At 39.9% G+C, this 20,921-nt stretch overlaps 1 protein-coding gene across 3 annotated transcripts in view; it reads left to right on the top strand.

Moving 5' to 3' along the window:
- KDM2A (lysine demethylase 2A) overlaps positions 1-14,595 on the top strand; it is an 80,305-nt gene extending 65,710 nt beyond the window's left edge. For all 3 annotated transcript variants that reach the window (XM_081316749.1, XM_081316750.1, XM_081316751.1), the window contains 9 exons: positions 1,997-2,080; positions 2,562-2,828; positions 3,003-3,134; positions 3,241-3,330; positions 7,626-8,335; positions 9,989-10,152; positions 10,607-10,765; positions 10,928-11,143; positions 12,079-14,595. In XM_081316749.1, coding sequence (XP_081172875.1) covers positions 1,997-2,080; positions 2,562-2,828; positions 3,003-3,134; positions 3,241-3,330; positions 7,626-8,335; positions 9,989-10,152; positions 10,607-10,765; positions 10,928-11,143; positions 12,079-12,260 — 2,004 coding nt within the window. In that variant the 3' untranslated portion in view covers positions 12,261-14,595. The remainder of the gene's footprint in view (positions 1-1,996; positions 2,081-2,561; positions 2,829-3,002; positions 3,135-3,240; positions 3,331-7,625; positions 8,336-9,988; positions 10,153-10,606; positions 10,766-10,927; positions 11,144-12,078) is intronic.
- The last annotated feature ends 6,326 nt before the right edge of the window (positions 14,596-20,921 follow it).

Below are 20,921 nucleotides of genomic sequence, written 5' to 3' on the forward strand. Positions count from 1 at the left end.
AGTTTTGCGTTTCCCCCCCCCGCCGCCTTTTGCCCTGAGCAGCATGTGTGTTCATGCCCTCGAATGCCGACCTTTCCTCTTAAATATGTGCCGTAAGGGAGAGGGCGGGGCTTGGAGACTGCACGTTCTGCTGGACTAGCCGCGACAGTCACTTCCTGCCACCCACGGGTTTTTTCTTGAAGGGTGGGGAAACAGCTGCAAAGCAGGGCGGATAAAAAATCCGTTAAAAATTAAACCCAATTAAGTTTTTGTTAAAACACGCAGATGTTTTTTTCGAATAGACGTTTGCTCTTAGCTTGGAAGCTTACGTTGGCTTTTAAAATTGAGTTCTACGGGATCATCAACTGCTTTGTAACTTCCTAAAATAAAGCAAAAGGAAAATGTAGGTCTCGTAAAAAAATTCATGAAAGGCTTCGGTTCCGTTCTTTAAATTATAAATGTTTCGGTGGAGAATGGTCCTTGACCTTTAATTTCTGTCCACGGTGTGCACTAGTGAAAATGGTGTCATCGGTATAGCAATCCAAAGGACACAACTTTATTGTGACATGCACATATGATTTTAATCCGTGCAAGTTGCGAGTATGCTTTTATTATATCTTTGAACCAGATAGCCACCATCGCTTCTTTATCTGATTGGCAGATTTTGTTACCGATTGTGTATTATTGCTAAATGCCATTTTATTTTAATTTTGAAGCTCTTCACATATGTCTGTTCAATTTTATACGTGAGGTGGTTCCAAAATTTTAAACGGGGGTTTCTTCCCCTTGACTTAGTCAGCCAAAGGTGAAAGGGAACATTTCTTTTTCCTGCCTTCTATTTTATTAGGGGGAAAGTACGATCTGCTTAAGGATTACTGGTTTGGGCTAAACAGTATATATAGTTTCTGTGTCATAAGGAAATAGCCCTGCCTGATTAGTTTCTAGTTTTTATTTTGCAAGTTTCATGTTCACATTTAAACATCACTTAAATTGTTGCTTATTTCTATATCTGTAAATAAAATGTGTTATCAAAATCCTTTCTTTGAATAGATTCGTATTTGTCATTGTATAAAGGTGATAGTCTGCATGATTACAAATTCAGGAGTAGGAGAATTCCATTTCTTCTTTTGTTGCATACATGTTCATTACTTAGAGCAATCTATTAATCAGATGGATTAGAAGTTGTGTTTTTATTTGGTTTAAATCCTCAGTGTTGGTTTCCCCTAAATCTTGGGGCAATTTTAAAGTCTGTCATACTAATAGATGTTTCACAGCAGAGGCTTCGTATGGGAATATGAATTCCTTGCATTGGTAAGTGCCAGCAAGAGCAAGCCCAGCCCATGCAGTGTTCTTTCCCTCTTGGCTGCAAGAAACACTGCACTCCCTGCACAAGGCAATGCCAGTAATGTAACCATAGTAACCCCAAGTAAATAAAGCACATCTGAAACGGCAATCAAGTGTGGGTGGATGTGGGGTGGACAGCAGAAGCATCAGAAACGAGGAAAAGCCATTTAGGAAGAGATGCAAAGTCACCTATGATTTTAGCCACGTGCTGCTAACACTGAGCAACAGACTGGTGACTCAGGTTATTTAGTGCTATATGAGAAAGACAGATGAACATTAGAGCAACATTATTAGAAAAATTAGCCTTAATTGCTGTTGAATTTTAGGACCAAATTGTCTGTCTTAGGGTTAAAAGTAAGTCTAATCACAATAGTTCAGCATTGGTGCATTAGACATTCCTTTCTGTAACAGTATGGAAACAATAAAAATGGGATTGTAAAGAAAGTCCATATATCTGCACAAGTTTTTGGGTTTTTTTTAACTGAAGATGGTATATGCTTTCAATAGTTGATGTAGATTAAGAGTAGCATTATGCAAAATCTTCATTAATATATGGGACTATTTATCTTTACAATAAGTTACTGTAAGGATGAATATTAAAAGTGTATTGAATAATTTTAAAATTCTATATAAAGTTTAAATGTATATTTTTATTTTCTATGTTCTGCTATAGCTATTGCTTGAAGAGTATTCAAACAGTGATCCCAAACTGGCACTTACTGGAATCCCTATTGTCCAGTGGCCGAAGAGGGATAAGGTAAAAATAATGGTTCACTATACTTGTTCTAATAACTAGAAAATTTGTGTTGAAAATATAAATCCTTCCACTGTGTTGTTTTGTTAAATCCAGCCTCTTATTTCAATTTAAAAACCAAGAAACAGACTCTTGCTGCTCCCTTTATTCCTACAAATGCCCATGACTGTAGGAATGCATTGCAGAAAATAAAATGAAGGATAATGTACGTAGCAGTATTTTTAAAGTGTTGATTTCTAGGAGTTATCATTGCTAAAAGTTAGAATTAGTTAATGTTAAAATAATCCTGTTATTTAGACATCTTATCTTTGGGAGAAAACTCCTAACCCCTTTCCCTTTCCATGCATTGTTTTTTTTCTGTTCCCATGTTTGGAGCTATTCTGCAACTGAATGCCTGTGCATATTGCATTGTGGTCTTCTCAGAAAATGGATCTTTGGTATTCTGTGAACCTCTAGATTTAATACTGTTTTTTCCCACTGACAGCTCAAGCTTCAGACTCGGCCAAAGTTAAGATTACCTGCCATCCCTATCACCAAGCCCCATACCATGAAACCAGCTCCACGACCTGCGACTGTGAGACCCACAGTCTCTCCTATAGTATCTGGTGCACGAAGAAGGCGGGTGCGATGTCGTAAATGCAAGGCCTGCCTGCAGGGTGAATGTGGCATGTGTCATTACTGCAGAGATATGAAGAAATTTGGAGGGCCTGGTCGCATGAAACAGTCTTGTATCTTAAGGCAATGTTTGGCGGTAAGTAATGCTACAGGAGGAGAAAAACTGGTTGCCTTGGTGAAAGAAGTAAACTTTGATTTGTGCAAATGAAGGGGATGAAGCCTGGGATTCTTTTTGAAAATATCCCAGAATCCAAATCCAAAACAAGTCCAGATAGAACGTTCTGGTATGATTTCTTGTTTTATTTTGTAGCCCAGACTACCTCATTCTGTCACATGCGCACTTTGTGGAGAGGTAGATAAGAATGAAGATTCCCAGGAGTTTCACAAGAAACTAATGGAGTGCTGCATCTGCAATGAAATTGTTCATCCTGGCTGTTTACAGGTGAGGAGCTCTAAATTCCATACAGGCAACTTGATTTACTTTGCCATAAGAATGACACCAACATGAGTCATGTTGCAAATTATTGCCAAGTTTCTTTCCTCTTTAGATGGATGGGGAAGGGCTACTGAACGAGGAATTGCCAAATTGCTGGGAATGCCCAAAGTGTTATAAGGGAGATGAGGCAGAGAAAGGCCAGGTAAGTGGTATTTTTTAATTGGTTGTGCATTGTATGCTGCTCTTGAGTAACAAGACAAATGTGGAGGGGCTCAGTACAGGTAGCCCTTGACTTACCACCAAAATTGAGCCCAGAATTTACGTTGCTAAGTGACAAGTTTGTTAAGTGAGTTTTGTCCCATTTTACAACCTTTCTTGCTACATTTCTTAAATTAGTAACACGGTTGTTAAGTGAATTTTGATTCCCCATTGAGTTTGCTTGTCAGAAGGTAGCAAAAGATGATCCCATGACCCCTGCAACTGTCATAAATATGAACTAGTTGTTGAGTATCCAAATGTAAATCGCGTGATGATGGGGATGCTACAATGATGATAAGTGTGGTAAACCGTCATGTCACTTTTTTCAGTGCCTTGTAATCTTGAATACTCACTAAATGAACTGTTGTAAGTTGAGGACTACATGTATTTCATGTAGCCTTTATGACTGGGGAGGTGAGATTTGTGCAGCATCTTGATTTATGTGCATTGAGAACAGTTTCCAGGAAGTGCATAGTACTCACAAGTGAGCTTTTGGTTGCTATTGCGGAAAATATCAGCATCTATTAATGAGCACGAGATACTGTGCATTGTTCATAATAAGCAGATTGCTTCACAGCTTTGTCATAAGACCTTCCTGGCATCTACAGAGAGTTGGGTATATAGTAAATTATGACATTTTGCCCAGGGGAGATCAGCATCCAGCTATTAAATAGCGAATACATGACAGTGCAGAAGCTGCAAAGTTGGGCTGTTGCGCCTGCTACCCCTAACAAAGATCCTTCTAGTGAAAACTATCCAAGGTGGTGATCCTTTTTTGAGCATTACAAGAGCTATTTCCAAATAGGAGAATATTTGCCCTCTGGGTGGTCCTCCAATACTTCATTCCAGTCCTAAGTAACTCAGATTATAGTAGTAAGGAGTCCTTGTAGGAGCCATTGATTATGACATACTGTATGTGAAGTATTGTTCAGCAAGGGAAGAACTTGGCTCATACCCTGAATATTTGCTGGAGAATTAAATGTTGACAAAAAAAGTAGCATCTTCCTAATCTGTATGTTAAACTAGCGACTCAAAGAAGCTGTGTTTTATATCAGTCTGGAAGAATAATTGGCTTGCTTTTCACATATGCTATACACTATTGAAACTTCCTAGTTATATTTTGTACCTCGGCATAGATAGTCTTGAGCATATATCGCTTTAAATTTTGGTTAAATATGGTAAAATACACATTTGTATGATCAGTACAGATAATTTGAGGCCAATTGGAAGAAGAAAAAATATTGTATTCAAGTGAATTAAAGGGTTTTTGGAAGAAAGGTGGTTCTGGTCACTGTCAGTTAAATTTATAGGACACTCAACTCCCTGAAACTTTGGATGGTTAACAAATTGTTAAAAACATTTCAAATGTAACAAAACAAGAAATGCAAAAGAAAGAAAGAAAGATGGCAGAGAAAAATTTGGATGGCAACAAGGAAGAGGAAGCAATGGAGCATCAATCGTCTCACCAAAGATCTGGGCAAAGGGCCGTATGTTGAGGGCCCTTTGAAATATCAATAAAGTGGGGGCTGTTTGAATCTCGGAGGTGGAATCATATCCCAGCAAACAGGTACCACTACAGAAAAGGTACACTTCTGGGGTCTACCAGTCCTGCCAGATTGAATCAGGCCAGGCAGATAGTATGGAAGATAGGTAGTTTTTCAAGTAAATTCTTCAAAAATTAGGGGGAAGTTAGGACTTCATGTAGCGGGGGGTCCCCCAACCTTGGCCGCTTTATGACTTGTGGATCTCAGCTCCCAGAATTCCTCAGCCAGCAGTCCACAAGTCATAAAGTGGACAAGACCTCTGCCATATAGAACAGGTAGTGGAATGTGCTTTCCTTAAAAACCTGAAGAATTTATCATGAACAAATCAGTTGCATCCTTTCCTGAACCAGGAGGCTTTGCTCACATCATTCATGCCTTAATCACTTCCCATCTAGATTACCACAATGCTTCAACTGGTCCAGAATATGGCATTGCGGATAGTAATGGGTATTCATAGGTGTGCCCACATAGCACTTCTATTGTGCAAGCTGCACTAGCTTCCAGTTCATTTCCAGGTGGAAATAAATGTACCAGTCATCATCTTTAAAGCACCATACATATGGCATGAAGCCAAGTTATCTGCAGGGACCGCCTTTCCCTAAGAATATGTACCGTGTTTCTCCCAAAGTAAGCCTTAGCTTGATTTTGGGGCGTGGGCCTAATATAAGCCCTACTCACAAAATAAGTTTGAGGGCAAGGTGCACGCCTAAAAATCAAGCTGGGGTGGAGCCGCACCCGCTTACCGTTGCAGCCAGGCCTCCCATGAATCGACATCTGCCTCACCTCGCCGGTCCTTTCCAGAAGGCTCTGATGGTGAAATGCAGGGCCGGGAGCGCCGCATGCATCAATCCAGAGCTCCGTTCTCAGCTGCAGAAGCATTTCCTGAAGGCCTCTTGACAGCGAATGGAGGCTGGGGGGGTGACGCATGCGGGCAGCCGCAGAAGAAGTGGGCCGGCTGAGCGGGGCTGTCGGTGCCGCTGCTGTGAGGTAAAACCGTGGAAAAGACACACACACACACACACACCCCCGAAAATAAGGCCTGGTGCCTCTTTTGGAGGCCAAAACAAAATAAGACCAGGTCATATTTTTGGAGAAACACGGTGCTAGTCCAACTAGGTCAGATAGGTCAGGACGCTCCTAGTCCCTTCCCACAAATTTAATGGGAGCTAGAAAGCATGTCTTTTCCATGGCAGCCCTTACCCTGTGGAACATCTTGCCCCCTGAATTTTGACAGGCTTCCACCCTTTTAGCTTTCTGTAAGGCTCTAAAGACCTGGCTTTCCCCCCCAAGTGTAGGGAGAGAATTCGATAATGGCACATTAACAGGGATTGGCACCAGATTTTTATTGTCGTAATATTTTATGTATTGACAGGTTGTTGTTTTTTATTATTTTTAAAATGATTTTATATGACTTTTAATTTTTGATCAAGAGCCACCCAGAGTTGGCTGACAGATGGGCAGATATAGAAGTGTTCTAAATAAATGATGACTGCAATAATATAGGTCTCAATGTATTTCTCTGAGTTTCTCCCTAAATAAGGTGTAATTCTACCGTAGAACTAAATGTTAAGAAATTAATATGAAACAGAAATAACATAATTTGCATTACATCTATAGATCCTTACGCTTAATCAATGGTCAAGGGTGGAAGTCCAAGTTGTTTCCCTTTTATTTCACAAAGGGAAAAATATATAAGCTAGAAAGGCAATCTTTGTGAAGAACAGCAATTTTAATAGTGCATTAAACACATATGTCAAAGGGTTAAAGCGGTAAAGGAACAACTTGAATCACTTTCGTGAATATTACCAGTTACAAAAGGAGAAGGAAGGAAGGAATTTTGTGCTTTGCACTCTCTAATTTCTTGTCTGGGAATAGCAGGAAGGGGAAGGGAAAGAACAGAAAGGCAGGGGAGGGGGAGGGATGAGGGAGGGAAATAAAAATGTACCGCAGTAGAAACCTGTGGAGATAAGGAGAAACAATGGAAAAAGGCAAGGAAACAAAATGAAAGAAAAGGCAAACTCTGCGAAGGGAAAAACGGGATAAAAATAATGCTCTCAACAAATAATACAGAGCCTTTCTTCTGTACTTATAATCAAGCATTCTCAAAACTCTGAAAATTCTATAGCAGCTGTGTTTGCAGAGCTGGTAATTTAGCAGGTTATTCCTGCTAAGGAATTGGCAAGTCTTTTCACTGAGGCAGCACAAGCCTCTTAAGTGCAGTAGTATGCCCTCTTTGTGCTTCCTTTTCTTCATGTTCCAGCCACATAACTTGTATCTCTGCTTCCTTTCTGTGCACACAGGAAGTGAAGAGTGATGACGCAGCCTGTCTTTTCTCCTTTCGCTCTCAATATCACACATTATACTGCTATCCTTGCACTTTTCCTAAGGGAAAAGACACATTTAGTATTTTTTTTAATTGAAAGCATCAAGGTGCAAAGAGGGAGTTCTCAATCTCTGCTGATGCTTTAGTATACTTAGTGTTGCGCTAGGAACCCCAACCATCAACCTTTTAATGTAGTGCATATTTCCCATTCCCATTTATTTTTCTAGTTTTAAAAAATGTAGGCTTCTGGTTGGCAACCATGGAAAAAGATTTGATTATCATACTTATCCCTACTGATCTGTAGCATTAATTGCAAGGCCCAGACTCCTGCTATTTGCTATTTAAATGATAACAATATCATTCGCTTTTTAGAAACGCAAAATGGATGATGGTGATGATGACACAGTTCAAGCCAAAGTCTTGCGTCCCTTGCGTAGCTGTGAGGAACCTCTGACTCCACCACCCCACTCTCCTACCCCAATGCTGCAGCTGATCCATGATCCTGTGTCACCTCGAAGCATAGTGACGCGGTCCTCTCCAGGGGCGGGTCCTAGTGACCATCATGGTGCCAGTCGGGATGAACGCTTTAAGAGACGTCAGCTGCTTCGACTACAGGGCACAGAACGTACAGTTGTGCGGGAAAAGGAAAACAACCCTAGTGGCAAGAAAGAGCTTTCAGAGGTTGAAAAAGCCAAGCTTCATGGTTCATATCTCACGGTCACATTGCAAAGACCTACCAAAGACGTGCATGGCACTTCAATTGTACCCAAGTTGCAGGCTATCACTGCCTCCACTAATCTGAGACACTCCCCCCGTGTGGTCATGCGCCAAAGTTCAGCCAGGACACCCCAGCGGGGTGGAGATGAAGAAGCAGCAGAGGAGGAAGAGGAAGATGAAAGTGCAGATGAAGAAGAAGAGAATGCTGAGGAAAATGGGGCAGCCAGGCTAAATGGACAGGGGGGCAGGGCATCAGATGGTGAGGAAATCTGGATGCAAAAGGAAGTATGGATGTCTGTCTTCCGATACCTTACTCGCAAGGAGCTTTGTGAATGTATGCGTGTATGCAAAACCTGGTACAAATGGTAAGTGTACAGAAATTACCGCCAGAGCAGCTTTTACCGCTTGTTTCTGTAATGCCTTTATTTTTCATAGTGTCTTACGCAATCCTTGCATACCCCCCCCCCCCCAAAAAAAAAAAAACCTTAGATCAGGTTGTATTTGCTGGGCCTCAACTGACAGATTTATGTATAAGCAGAAATGGGGATACAAAAAAGGAACAAAGATATTAATGCAACAGTGTTTGCCTATACACAATGAGTGATGTGTACATACTGCCTCCATGCTCAGGTGACAATTTGGAAAAAATGTACAGGTAATAAGCAACTGCTTTTGCTAGTAATAGCTAAATATGGAATCATGTTCATTGGAAGCATATATTCTGGGCTGATCTCATGTATTATTTTACATGTCACAGTCTAGGCATGACTTAAATATCTTATAATATTCTAAGGTGAACTGCCATCTGGTGCATTTTAAACTCCCTGAATTCTGAGTTTTGTGTTTAAGTGTTTATAAATCAAAGTAAAGATGTTTCTGTTCTATCAGCAAATTATATTTAAAGAACTTTGCTTTGATTCTTTGTTCATAGTCTTGTTTCAGTGAAAAAAGCTAGCTATGAGCTTTTAAGTACAGTACTTAATACTGGAATATGTAGCTATACACTGAGAATTTGTATGAGCTCACATTACAGATCTCTTCAACTGAAATATTCGATCTGGGTGTATTGCTACACAATTCTTTGGTCTCTGCATAAGTTCCAGACCTGCTTCTTCAGTCTCTTTGTTGGGGGAAAAACATCCTATCTCAACCTGCCACAGGAACTAGTTTATATTTCCCCTTGAGGATTCTTATCCATTGAATCCTTCCCAAGCTCTAAGTTTGTTGAAATTAGCTCTCTTAAAGTCCAAGCCTCTAGTTTGACTGTGTTCTATCACTTGTGCTTGCATAATGTTGAATTCCAATATTGCACGGTCACTCCCCCCCCCCCCCAAGGTTTCTGTGGTTTCAATACCTTTTATCATTTCATCTGTTAGTGAGAATTAAGTCCAATATGGCTGATCCTCTAGTTCCCTTCTTTACTTTTTGGGAGAGAAAGTTGTCTGCTAGGTTTATATTTCACTTCAAACAGCAAGCATGAACCATCATTTTGACTTTCTCCAGTTCTCTGTCTTCATGCTTTGAATAAGATATTTTCATATGTAGTGAACATCCATCTATCATCTATAGGGATTGGGAGGGAGTAAATGTGTCAACGATTATCCAGACAAAATTGTTCTAATCACTACAAAGCTTCATAGATCCAAATGCACTGTTTGAAGGATTATTGTACAGCAGTGATCTAACTACTGTAAAAGACCATATCCAAACTTACCTTAGTAAATAGAAAAACTTAACTTTCACATATCAAAAATAAAAGCATAAATAAATATATATGGCGAAGAAATGGAAGGTAACTAGGGCCAAGACAGAAAAAAATAAGCTACATATCCATATCATAGTTCAAGCTATCTCTTTCCTATCTAGACTTTGTTTCAAAGAAAATATTGATCCACTACGCTATGATAACCTTAGTCTTGCCCCAAAAGATAACTGTTGCAGATTTGTCAGGAACTGTTTAAGTATATATAAGCGATGTAGGGAAGTATGTTCTATATCTAAGTCAATATATTTGATAGGTGCGGTGATAGGAGATTATGGACGAAGATTGACTTAAGCAGATACAAATCCATCACACCCATGGCTCTTGGTGGTATAATCAGGAGGCAACCAGTCAGCCTTGACCTCAGCTGGACCAATATTTCTAGAAAACAGCTTACCTGGCTCATCAACAGATTACCAGGTAAGTGCCTTTATTAGGTTGGATGCATCTTTCTGTCATAGCCTCACGTTAAAGGTTCCCCATTGAACAGATTGCTCTCATGTGATAGTCGATGACTAAGATTGGTTGCGAATACATTTTAGGATTCTGAATATCATAATATAGCGTTCCTTTGCTTTCCCAAAGAGATTTGTTACTTGGCCTAACTCTTAATAAGATGGGAGGAAAATGTTAATGGATTATCAAAGAAGCATTGTTCTTATAATACAGATATCATTCTTATTCTGTGGACCCCAGCAATGGTCAACTATTGCCTCAGACTATTTATAACCTGGAATGAAGGTTCAAAGTAGAAGCCTAGTAATTAGAGTCCTGGAAATAAATATGGAAAATGATTTCCAAACAGCTACGGAAAGTTATACAAAATATTTTCACATGCATCTGTCTGTCTTGTCTGTCTGTCATTTTTCAACAGGCCTCAAAGACCTCATCTTGGCAGGCTGCTCCTGGTCAGCAGTATCTGCTCTCAGTACCTCTACCTGCCCCCTTCTCAGGACCCTCGATCTTCGGTGGGCAGTAGGAATCAAGGATCCTCAGATTCGGGACTTGCTGACACCTCCATCAGATAAACCCAGTATGTTTGTTTGCCATTTTCATACAGCAGGAATTTCTGTATAGTTTAGGGGTGGCAGACAGATTGCTAATGAGTAAGAGAATTAAAAGGGGAAGTTTGGGGCTGAAATATATAATGTTTGTTTTTTGTGCCCTTTCAATGTTGTTATGTATTATATAATAGGTCAAGACAATCGCAGCAAACTCCGTAACATGATAGACTTCCGATTGGCCGGGCTGGATATTACTGATGCCACACTCCGGCTCATCATTCGCCACATGCCTGCGCTCTCACGACTTGATCTTAGTCACTGCAATCACCTTACAGACCAGTCAGCCAACCTGTTAACAGCTGTTGGATCTTCCACACGAAACTCACTCACTGAAATTAATATGGCAGGTATGTGCACTTGCACTTTTTCAAAATACATCTCTGCCCTGGCAAGAACCACTACCCTGAATGGCCTCTAGGTTTTTTTTTTCCTTCCCTATGGTTGCAGAAGAGGGCAATTTCAAGCAGATAGTGACCTCTTTTACTCCAAGTCACAAAGCTATGATATCTTTCTCCTGAACACAAAGTCCATGAAAGTCTGAGATGCTTATCTTCCATATTTCACGGGCTTTTCCTCCAGTCTTTATTAAATGTGGATGTAGCAAAACAGTCACCAGAGATAAAACTTAATCTGCATGTATTTGAACTTGGATAGTATTCAATTATAAATATTTTTAAGAAATTCATTTGAAGTAGCATGTTAAAATTAAATTCCATATATAGTACAAGCATTTTACTGATTGTTGCACATCCACATTCAATCAAAAGTTGACATATACCCCAAAAGGAAAATAATCCTTAACAAAATGGTCATTCCATAACAGCTTGTCTAATTGCTAATTATTATGTCAGCTTGAAGAACTGTTCTGTTAGATGCTTAACTGATCTGGAGATCAGACTGTGTGAAAGATTAGGAACAGCTAGTGGAGAATCACCCTTTAAATGTGTGCTTAAGCACTGTTTGTGCATTTATATCTCTCCTGCTCTGTAATATTTAACACATTGAAGAAGTGAGCATGGGAGCCAGTTTGGTGTGGTGGTGAGGGTGCTGGCCTAAAAATTAGGAAATGAGTTCTAGTCCCAAAATAGTCATGAAAGCCAGCTGGGTGACTTTGGGCCAGTCACTCTTAACTCACGTCACAGGGTTGTGGGGAAAATAGGTGGTATAAAAGGAGTATTATGTTTGTTTGCCACCTTAAGTTACTTACAAAGTAATAAAGGCAGGATAAAAATTGGATAAAGAAATGAATATTATATGTGTCATACTGCCTTACTTTCCATAGGTTGCAATAAGCTCACAGACCAGTCCCTGCTGTACCTGCGACGCATCTCTAATGTCACTCTGATAGATCTGCGTGGCTGCAAACAGATCACCCGTAAGGCCTGCGAGCACTTCATTTCAGACCTGTCAATCAACAGCCTCTATTGCCTGTCAGATGAAAAGCTGATCCAAAAAATCAGCTAGAAATTTGCCACAGAAAGACTGAAGAGAAGGAAAAATCCCAGACAGACCCCTCTTGGAGAGCAGATCCTCCCTCAGTTTACCCCATCTCTACAGTCAGGAGAGATGCCAGCCTGATTGTGATTGCAATGACCCTCCTCTACTTGGGACTTCTGTAAACCAGAAAATCCCACCAGGCAGTTGAGTAAGTGGCAGCAAGAAGAGATGGACAATCGCTCTTGTTGGGGTACTTGCTCGTCAGCTACATGCTCTAATTTTTGTAGCCACTTTTTCAGGGGGAACATGACCTTTTCTCTCCACCTTTTTCCCTTCTCATAAATCCTGTGAAAACAGATTATACTTCCTCATCAGATTATGGGAAACTTGACCTGGGTAGTGTAAAACAGGTGCATTTCTGTTCCCTGTTTCTGTACTGTCTTGGTATACAATTTGTTACTAAGTCTTCAGAGTTACTAAGACTTGAGAGTAACTGCTCTTGCCCACCACATTCTGCTAAGCTTCCTTTTTTTCACTCACCAGCAGCTGAACGGGCAGCTACTGCTTTGTGCTGATTACTCAGAGCTGCAGTGTCAGCAGTAGGGATGCCTGTTTTGCGGTGAGGGTCTCTCCGTGTGCCCTCAGTTTAGCTTGCAGGCGTCTCCCAGCTTAAAGCTAGTGAGGGGATGGCGGAACTTTCAGAATAAGGGAGCCGTGTTCTTATCCTAGATTATCCCAGAAAAGGGAGAAGGTGTCAAGACAAGCATGTTCTACCTTTCCTGCTATGAAAAGACGGCAGCATTTGTGTAGAGAAAAAGCTGCAGTATAGCTTGAAGGCTTCAGGGGCATCCATTGGGATTTCTAACACCAGCAGAAATGGTCTCTATTGTTCCGTATGTCTGCTGAAATTAGCATTCTTAGAGATGCTGGCTAGAACAAATGCCTACATCCTGGGGGGTGCATAACTGTTGGCTCTTGAGCTGGAAGACGGGTTAATGCTCCATTAGCTGCCTCTCTTCCTTTGCAATGAATGGCCGGTCCAAAGAACTTCTCTCTTGGGCAGCAGAGAGCTTTTTGCACTTTAGAAAGAAAGGTAATATTTTGGATCCCTATTTTATTTTCCCCTGCTTGAGTGACTGGACACTCCTTCCAGCTGTCTGAGTTTGTCAGGGTTTGAATGCACACTTTGCACTCTGCTCTCTTCCCCATAGTGATAGCACAAATTGGACTGCCCTCCCCCTTGCCTCCCCCTCTGATCTTCAAATGGCAAAAAAGCAGCTCTCCAGTGTCTGTGCAGCAAGGGAAAAGGAGGAGAGTGGTTCCAGAATTGGAGGAAGACCCAGTGCACCCTTGCTGCTGCTTCTGAAGCAATAAGGGAGGGGGAGGAATCCACCCATAACTCTCCAAATCGCCCAGCCTAATTTGCATTGAATGCTGTGGCAACTGAGCCTCGGGGAAGACTGATTTCCCCTGCACTATTGGGGATGGGGTGAGGGAGATACATTTAGATCTACTGAAATCCAATGGTTCCCCCCTCACTTCCATATGAGGAGCAGGCTTCTTTGCCAAGAGGACAATGCTAGTGTGATGAGTTCCAGAGTGCCTCAATATACAGGAGCTTTGCTGCAAATTGAATTTTTTTTCTGCAAAAATGCCCACTGATCTCCTAGAAGTGGAAACTTTCTGCCTTGTTGTGTTGGCTCCTGTGGGAAAAAAAATTGTAGAACCAATCTTTTTGTGCTTTTTTTTGTTTGTTTGTTTCCAAGAGAAAGGTGAGAATAGCCATAAATAGGAGATTCAAGTGCATCTGCCCAGATAACTCCCACATTGAGTTTTCTACACTCTGGGTATTTTGTGTTTTTGTTTTCTCAAAAGTGGGAGCACCTTCATAACTCCATGTGCATTGATCAGCCTGAGAAGTGCTGAACTGCAGCAAGTTGGCATGACAGGAGCATTAGTCTGGGAGGAATCTCGTCCTGCGGCAAGAGGGATGAAAAAGCATCAGCAGACTGATCGGGGAGGGTATTGTTGTGAGTTTAGGCTTTATTATCCTACAGCCTTCTCAGAAATGGCCCTCAAATGACTGTGGCTTAAGAGACTTAAAAGTAATTGTGAAACTTCATTGCCTAAACTGATCACCACTTCAGAGGGCAAGCGGTGACACAAAGGAAAGAAAAATTATATATAAAATCACTTGGTGATTTAAAAAAGAAACAAAAGAAGACAAACATGCTCCCTAAATAAAACTCCCTAAGAAAGTCACTATTGTCTAAAAGGGTTTGGTTGTTATTTTGTGTTTTTCTTTTCTTTGGTTTGTTGGTTTGTTTGAAGAAATTGTAAATATATATTTTTTTGTTGCTAACTTAGAGTCAATCTCCAATGTTGTGCTTCAAAATTAAATGTAAGCATTAAGGGTAAAAGAAACCAAGTCTTGCGCTCTCGCGGTTGACATGTTTAGGGTTGGGGAATATTTGGGGCTAAAGGGGAGGGAAGCTAGTTGGGATTTTTCATTTTCTAATCATTTGCCAATAATGATTTTAGGGAATCTTTCCTCAAACATATTACCACAGATCTGAGACACAAGTGAAAGGGGGAAGAAAAGATACCAGCCTCTGAAGGGAGACTTTGTTTCAATGGGGTGGATTTTGGAATAAACATTTCAAGAAAAAAAATATGTGGGGTCTGCATATTGATTACCCTTGATTTGAGCTGCATTGTAAGAGAATGAATGAGAAAAGTCAAGTTGTCTAATCCACTATCCATTTTTCCTTCCCACATTTGCTATCTTATGAACTCTGCACTATTAAAATGAGATATGCTAGCAATACTTTAGCCAGAAAAATTTTAATATGTATCAGTAGTAGACATTTGCTCTATCTACATAACTTTGCAAATCTTAGTAATCTTATAGTGCATTCAAAATTAGCAGTTCTAGCAAAGGGCAGTAAGCTGCATACATAAAGGACTGAAACCATCTTTTCAACCATTTATTTTGTCTGGCGAATTATAGCTTCCAAAATTGAAGCAAATGCTATCTTCATACTTTAAAGTACATTTGAGGTTATCAAAATTAGGAACTCTAGGCTCAATATGCTAGGCCAATACCTGTGATTTTGTTTACAGTACATTGATGGCAGTTGAACATATATGGAGCACATTTCTTGGAATAAATATGCTGCACGAGCTAGAGAAGTTTATTCTGAAATGTTATAAAAACAGTGGAATATGGCCATATTCTAAACATCTATCCATTTCCTTCTTGGTTTTTAATCTTTGAATTCTTGAGATTCTATATGAACTACAGTCTGTTTATTTTATACAAAAGAGTAAACATAATATATTGTACAAGTAATACTGAGATCTTGATGTCTTCTGGATACAAGGTGCTAATTAATAGGAATTGAAATTATAAATATTTAACATGTATTCTGGTGGGATGTAACGCCTGCATGTAGTCATTACGTATAGATTATTCATGCTGATTTGTTTTAATTCATGGTGCTTGTTCCTACCAATTTATATCTACCTAATCTTTTGTGCATCAAAAGCTACAACCCGCCAGTACAAAAATAGTATGTTCTCTTAAAACCTACTACAAAACCAGGATTAATTCAAGCAAACAGCTATGATTTGGTATTTAAATTTATTTTAAAGCTATCCTTGGGAATACAATCATTGCAGTAAGCAAAAGTAAGGGGAAATAATACAGGAAAGGTGTCAATCAAATCTGGGGAAGAATGTTGCTGCCAGCAAATACAAACCTTAACAGATTAATGGAATGAAACCTCATGGTTAAAAATGGCATCCTTATTGAGCATTAAATATAAATGGATTTATGTGGCACTAAAATGACAGAAAAGAGATGCAAAGAAAACTCTTGGAATGTTTATAGATGTTCTGATTTGGCACAAAACTTGGGAATAGTTTCAGGAAATACCACATAAGCCACCGTTGCAAGAGCAATGAGGACCAGTTTGGTGCAGTGGTTAAGGCACCAGGCTAGAAATTAGGAGACTGAATTATAATCCAATGTTAGACACAAAGCCAGCTAGGTGACCTTGAGCCAGTCATTTTCAGCCTTAGCAAGAAGGCAATGGCAAAATCATTTTTGAAAAACCTTGCCAAGAAAACTGCGCAGACTTGTTAGGCAGTTGCCAGGAGTCAACAATGACTCAAAGGCATCAAATAAATAAAAATAAGAACAATAGGTGGCTGGATGGAGTCACTGAAGCAGTAGGCGTGAGCTTAAATGGACTCCAGAAGATGGTAGAAGACAGGAAGGACTGGAGGAACATTGTCCATAGGGTCGCGATGGGTCGGACACGACTTCGCAGCTAACAACAACAACAAGAACAATAGGATATGGTCTTAAGATCCATAAAAGCATTTTATTTAGTAAGTAATTTGCAAAACCAACGAGTTTTTTTAGAACAATACAAAGGGCAAAGTAAATGTCTTCCACAAATATGTAACATTATTTTGAAATAAAGGGAGGCCTGGGTATAAAATCAAAACTTGAAGGTTTCTTCAGCTGAGAAATGGACTAACTAGTAACCTTAGTCCATCGAAGGCTATGTGTACACGCTGCATTTTTTGCAGCTCTAAAAGCACTATTATCAATTCCTGTCATTTTCTCCTGTATGTAATCTTTTCTAGGTGGCTGGCTAATTGAGTTCTGCATTTCTGTTCTTTAAAAAGCTTTTGGTATATTTTCTGTATATATGAAAGCACTGAGTGTCTTCCCGTTAAGCCACTGCCATCTTTTTACCCTAATATTTCTGTTGCTCTGCTCCCTCCATTCTTTCCTCTTTACCCTCCAAAAACGTATCCATTCTACCATAACTTAAGCTTCCTCTCTAAGCAACAGTTACAATTCCTATCTTTGGCATCCCTTAAATATCACTCCAGAATCCAGTTGTCTAAATTCAGAACTTCATCCTCATTCAGGGATGAGTTATTTGAAGCCAGTGCCATTGTTATATATTAATATCAAGCATGAATGACTGGCCTAGGTTGTACAATGTACTAGGACCTAGGCCATATTATGCTTTGTTTGGTTTGGTCTATGCATGTTACATGATTTGCAAGCCATGGTTTATGGGTTAGTACATTCCAGCCATCAACTAGCATACTGCTAATCTCACCAGGCTTTATAACCAATTCTCTTTGGGGGGGGAGGGTTTGGTTCTTTCACTTCAGTAAAGACAGCAATGCTAAAAATGGCTGGGGACAAGTAGTTAAGTGTAAAATCTATTGTCTACATATCTGCAAGTAAGCTCCACTGAATTAAAAGAGAATCTGAAAGGATGCACACCAAATTGCAAGGGAGGTCAGAAGAACTTGCTGAACAACATGAGAAACTGCAGTTTATGACATCCAACAAGAAGCCTGGAAAAACTAACAATTGGATTTTAATGCTCGCGTGTGCTTTTTGGTGTGCTCTACACTCCTAATTTTAGGAAATTATCAGTGTCTGTGAAAAAGTTATTCTCTGGGACGAATACTTTAAAAGCATGCTATTTGTAGTTTACAAGAGTTCTCAAGTCAGTCGTATGCAAACATCAGATGTGACAGATAAGGAATTAGTCATTTAAATTTGACGGACTTTGCACTTTTACCTCAGATGATAGTAAAATGGAATCCCTGTGTGTGTGTGTTTTTATATATCTATATAGAGAAATAGATACAGATATCTAGAGTTTCATTCATTCCTCTATCCTTGGGAAAAATGCCTGTTTATTTATAGTGGGACCCAAGTAATTTGATAGAATGAATGATGGGAAGATAGGAAAGGTTGAGAACTACTGCTTTAGGAGATTATAGGCCTAACTTATTTCTCAAGCTCACAGGCTGAAGATTCTATTTTTATCATACTCTTTCTAGCGAGGGTGGATTTTTCCAGTATCTGATTTTGCTGTATGGAAATCCAATCTGGTTCATTGGTTATGCATGCTTAACCATGTTAAATAAATGTATACTTCTATCCATTTTTTTAAAAAAATAGCCATGTTGATAAAAACCTAATGCCTTAAAATTCTAAACTTTTGTAAATGAACATTTTTTTTTAAGTTCAAATTTACCATACTAAAGGTTTAATCTGTATAGCATTGCTATTTTAAAAAGTCCACATCCTTTTAACATTCAAAGGAGAAGCAATTTTTTAAAAAATTATTGTGGGGGGGTGTATTTGACGTTTATTACTTTTTTTATAAATTACTGAAGAAAAACAAGCAGAAGCATCCTCTGCCAACATTTGTTCTTCGCCAAATTAAAGCAAGAAGAGATGTATGGGGAGTCAATTTCCACATTAGCGGTTGATATTGAAAGCACAAATCTTTGAACTAAACCTATGGTTCCTTATATAGAACAGAATTTCTAGACTTTCCTGCATTATGAGAATCTCTCTCAGGTTAGAGCGTCTCAGAAATTATGTAAGATGAATGGTGGATAGCCAAGGATAGCAGATCAAGAAAATGGCAATAAATCACCCTTCCCATGTAACTGGGAAATTATTTAGCACTTGAACCACTAGGCATACATACATACACAAACATTTAATCTTAAGGATATGCATTTGAGAACAAGTTTTGTAGTAGGTTTAAATAACCAAATGGATTAAAAATGTTTAGGTAACCAGGTCCTAAGGGTTTTAAGGGTTGTGGACCTGAACATTAGGCTTGGCAATGGATTGGTAGCCAGGACACTGATATGACTGAGTACATCATCTTACTACTCCTTCAAGTCAACTTCATAATAGTAAAGTTGGAAGGGACCTTGGAGGTCATCTAGTCCAACCCCCTGATCAGGCAGGAAACCCTATACCATTTCAGACAAATGGCTGTTCAGTCTTCTTAAAAACTTCCAGTGTTGGAGCATTCACAGCTTCTGGAAGCAGGTTGTTCCACTGGTTAATTATTCTGTCAGGAAGTTTCTCCTTAGTTCTAGGTTGCTTCTCTCTGATTAGTTTCTTGTCCTGCCTTCGGGCGCTTTGGAGAATAGCTTGCCTCCCTCTACTTTGTGGCAGCCCCTGAGATATTGGAACACTGCTATCATGTCACCCCTCACCCTTCTCTTCGTTAAACTAGACATACCCAATTCCAGCATCCGTTCCTTATATGTTTTAGCCTCCAGACCTCTAATCATCTTTGTTGCTCTTCTCTGTACTCTTTCCAGAGTCTCAACATCTTTTTTATATCGTGGTGATCAAAACTGGATGCAGTATTCCAAGTGTGGCCTTACCAAGGCATTGTAAAGTGGTATTAATACTTCACGTGATCTTGATTCTTTCCCTCTGTTAATGCAGCCTAGCACTGTGTTGGCTTTTTTGGCAGCTGCAGCACCCTGCTGGCTCGTATTTAAGTGATTGTCAACTAGAACTCGAGATCCCTCTCACAGTTACTACTATCGAGCAAGGTACCACCTATACTATACCTGTGCATTTGGTTTTTCTTGCCTAAATGTAGAACCTTACTTTTTTCACCATTGAATTTCATTTTGTTAGATAGCGCCCAGTGTTTAAGTCAGTCCAGGTCCTCCTGTATCTTAAGCCTGTCTTCTGGAGTGTTGGCTATTCCTGCCAGCTTGGTGTCTGCAAATTTGATGAGTTCCTCATCTATCCCCTCGTCCAAATCGTTGATGAAGATGTGCACTGGGCCCAGAATAGAGCCCTGGGGCACCCCACTACACTACACCCCACTACACCCCACTACACTCTCCATGTAGATGCGGTTCCATTGAGGACCACACACTGAGTACGGCCGGTCAGTCAGCTATGAATCCATCTGGTGGTGTTGCTGTCTAACCCACATTTTTCTATCTTATCAAGTAGTTTGTGATCTACTTTATCCTCTGATCCACTAATTTTGTTACTTCATCAAAGAATGCAATAAGATTTGTCTGGCATGATCTGCTTTTGACAAACCCATGTTGGCTTTTAGTAATGACTTTGTTTGCCTCTGGAAGGGATCTTGGAGGTCTTCTAGTCCAGCCCCCTGCTCAAGCAGAAGAACCTATACCATTTCAGACAAGTGACTGTCTAGTCCAGGGGTCTGCAATTGGCTTAGGAATTCTGGGAGCTGAAGTCCACAAGTCTTAAAGTTGTCAAGATTGCAGACTGGTGTAGTGTCTTCTTAAAAACCTCCAGTGATGGAGCGCCGACGATTTCTGGAGGCAAGCTGTTCCACTGGTTAATTGTCCTCACTGTTAGGAAGTTTCTCCTTAATTCCAGGTTGCTTCTCTCTTTGGTCAGTTTCCAACCATTGTTTCTTAAGGCAATCTCATGTGTTCAGCATTGAGTATTTGCATTTCAGAGGCATTTTACAGTAGGACTAGCTTGGAGGTATCTGGAGCATGGATAATTGTTACCACATCCAAGTACTCTAAATAACCATCACTGTCATTATTATGAGTGGTGGGTTTTTTTCCCCTTTTACTTTTTAATTGTGTGTGATTGCTGTGCTCTGCCATGCCCTTTTGTGACCCTTGGTTGATTTTTCAAGTCATACTGATGCCTTGTTTAAAACTGAAATGGTTATTAAAATGCTACAAAATGATAGTTACAAGCCAGAGCTTGCAAATATTGCTTACAGCTCCTGCTGCTACCTGATCAGGATGTGGACACAAACTCTGCTGATCCTTCGAGAGGAATGCAATTCATCTATAACTAACTGCATATTATTGTCCAAAGGG

Source organism: Vipera berus (assembly GCF_964194415.1).
Source record: "Vipera berus genome assembly, chromosome: 1".
In the NCBI taxonomy this organism is placed as follows: Eukaryota; Metazoa; Chordata; class Lepidosauria; order Squamata; family Viperidae; genus Vipera; species Vipera berus.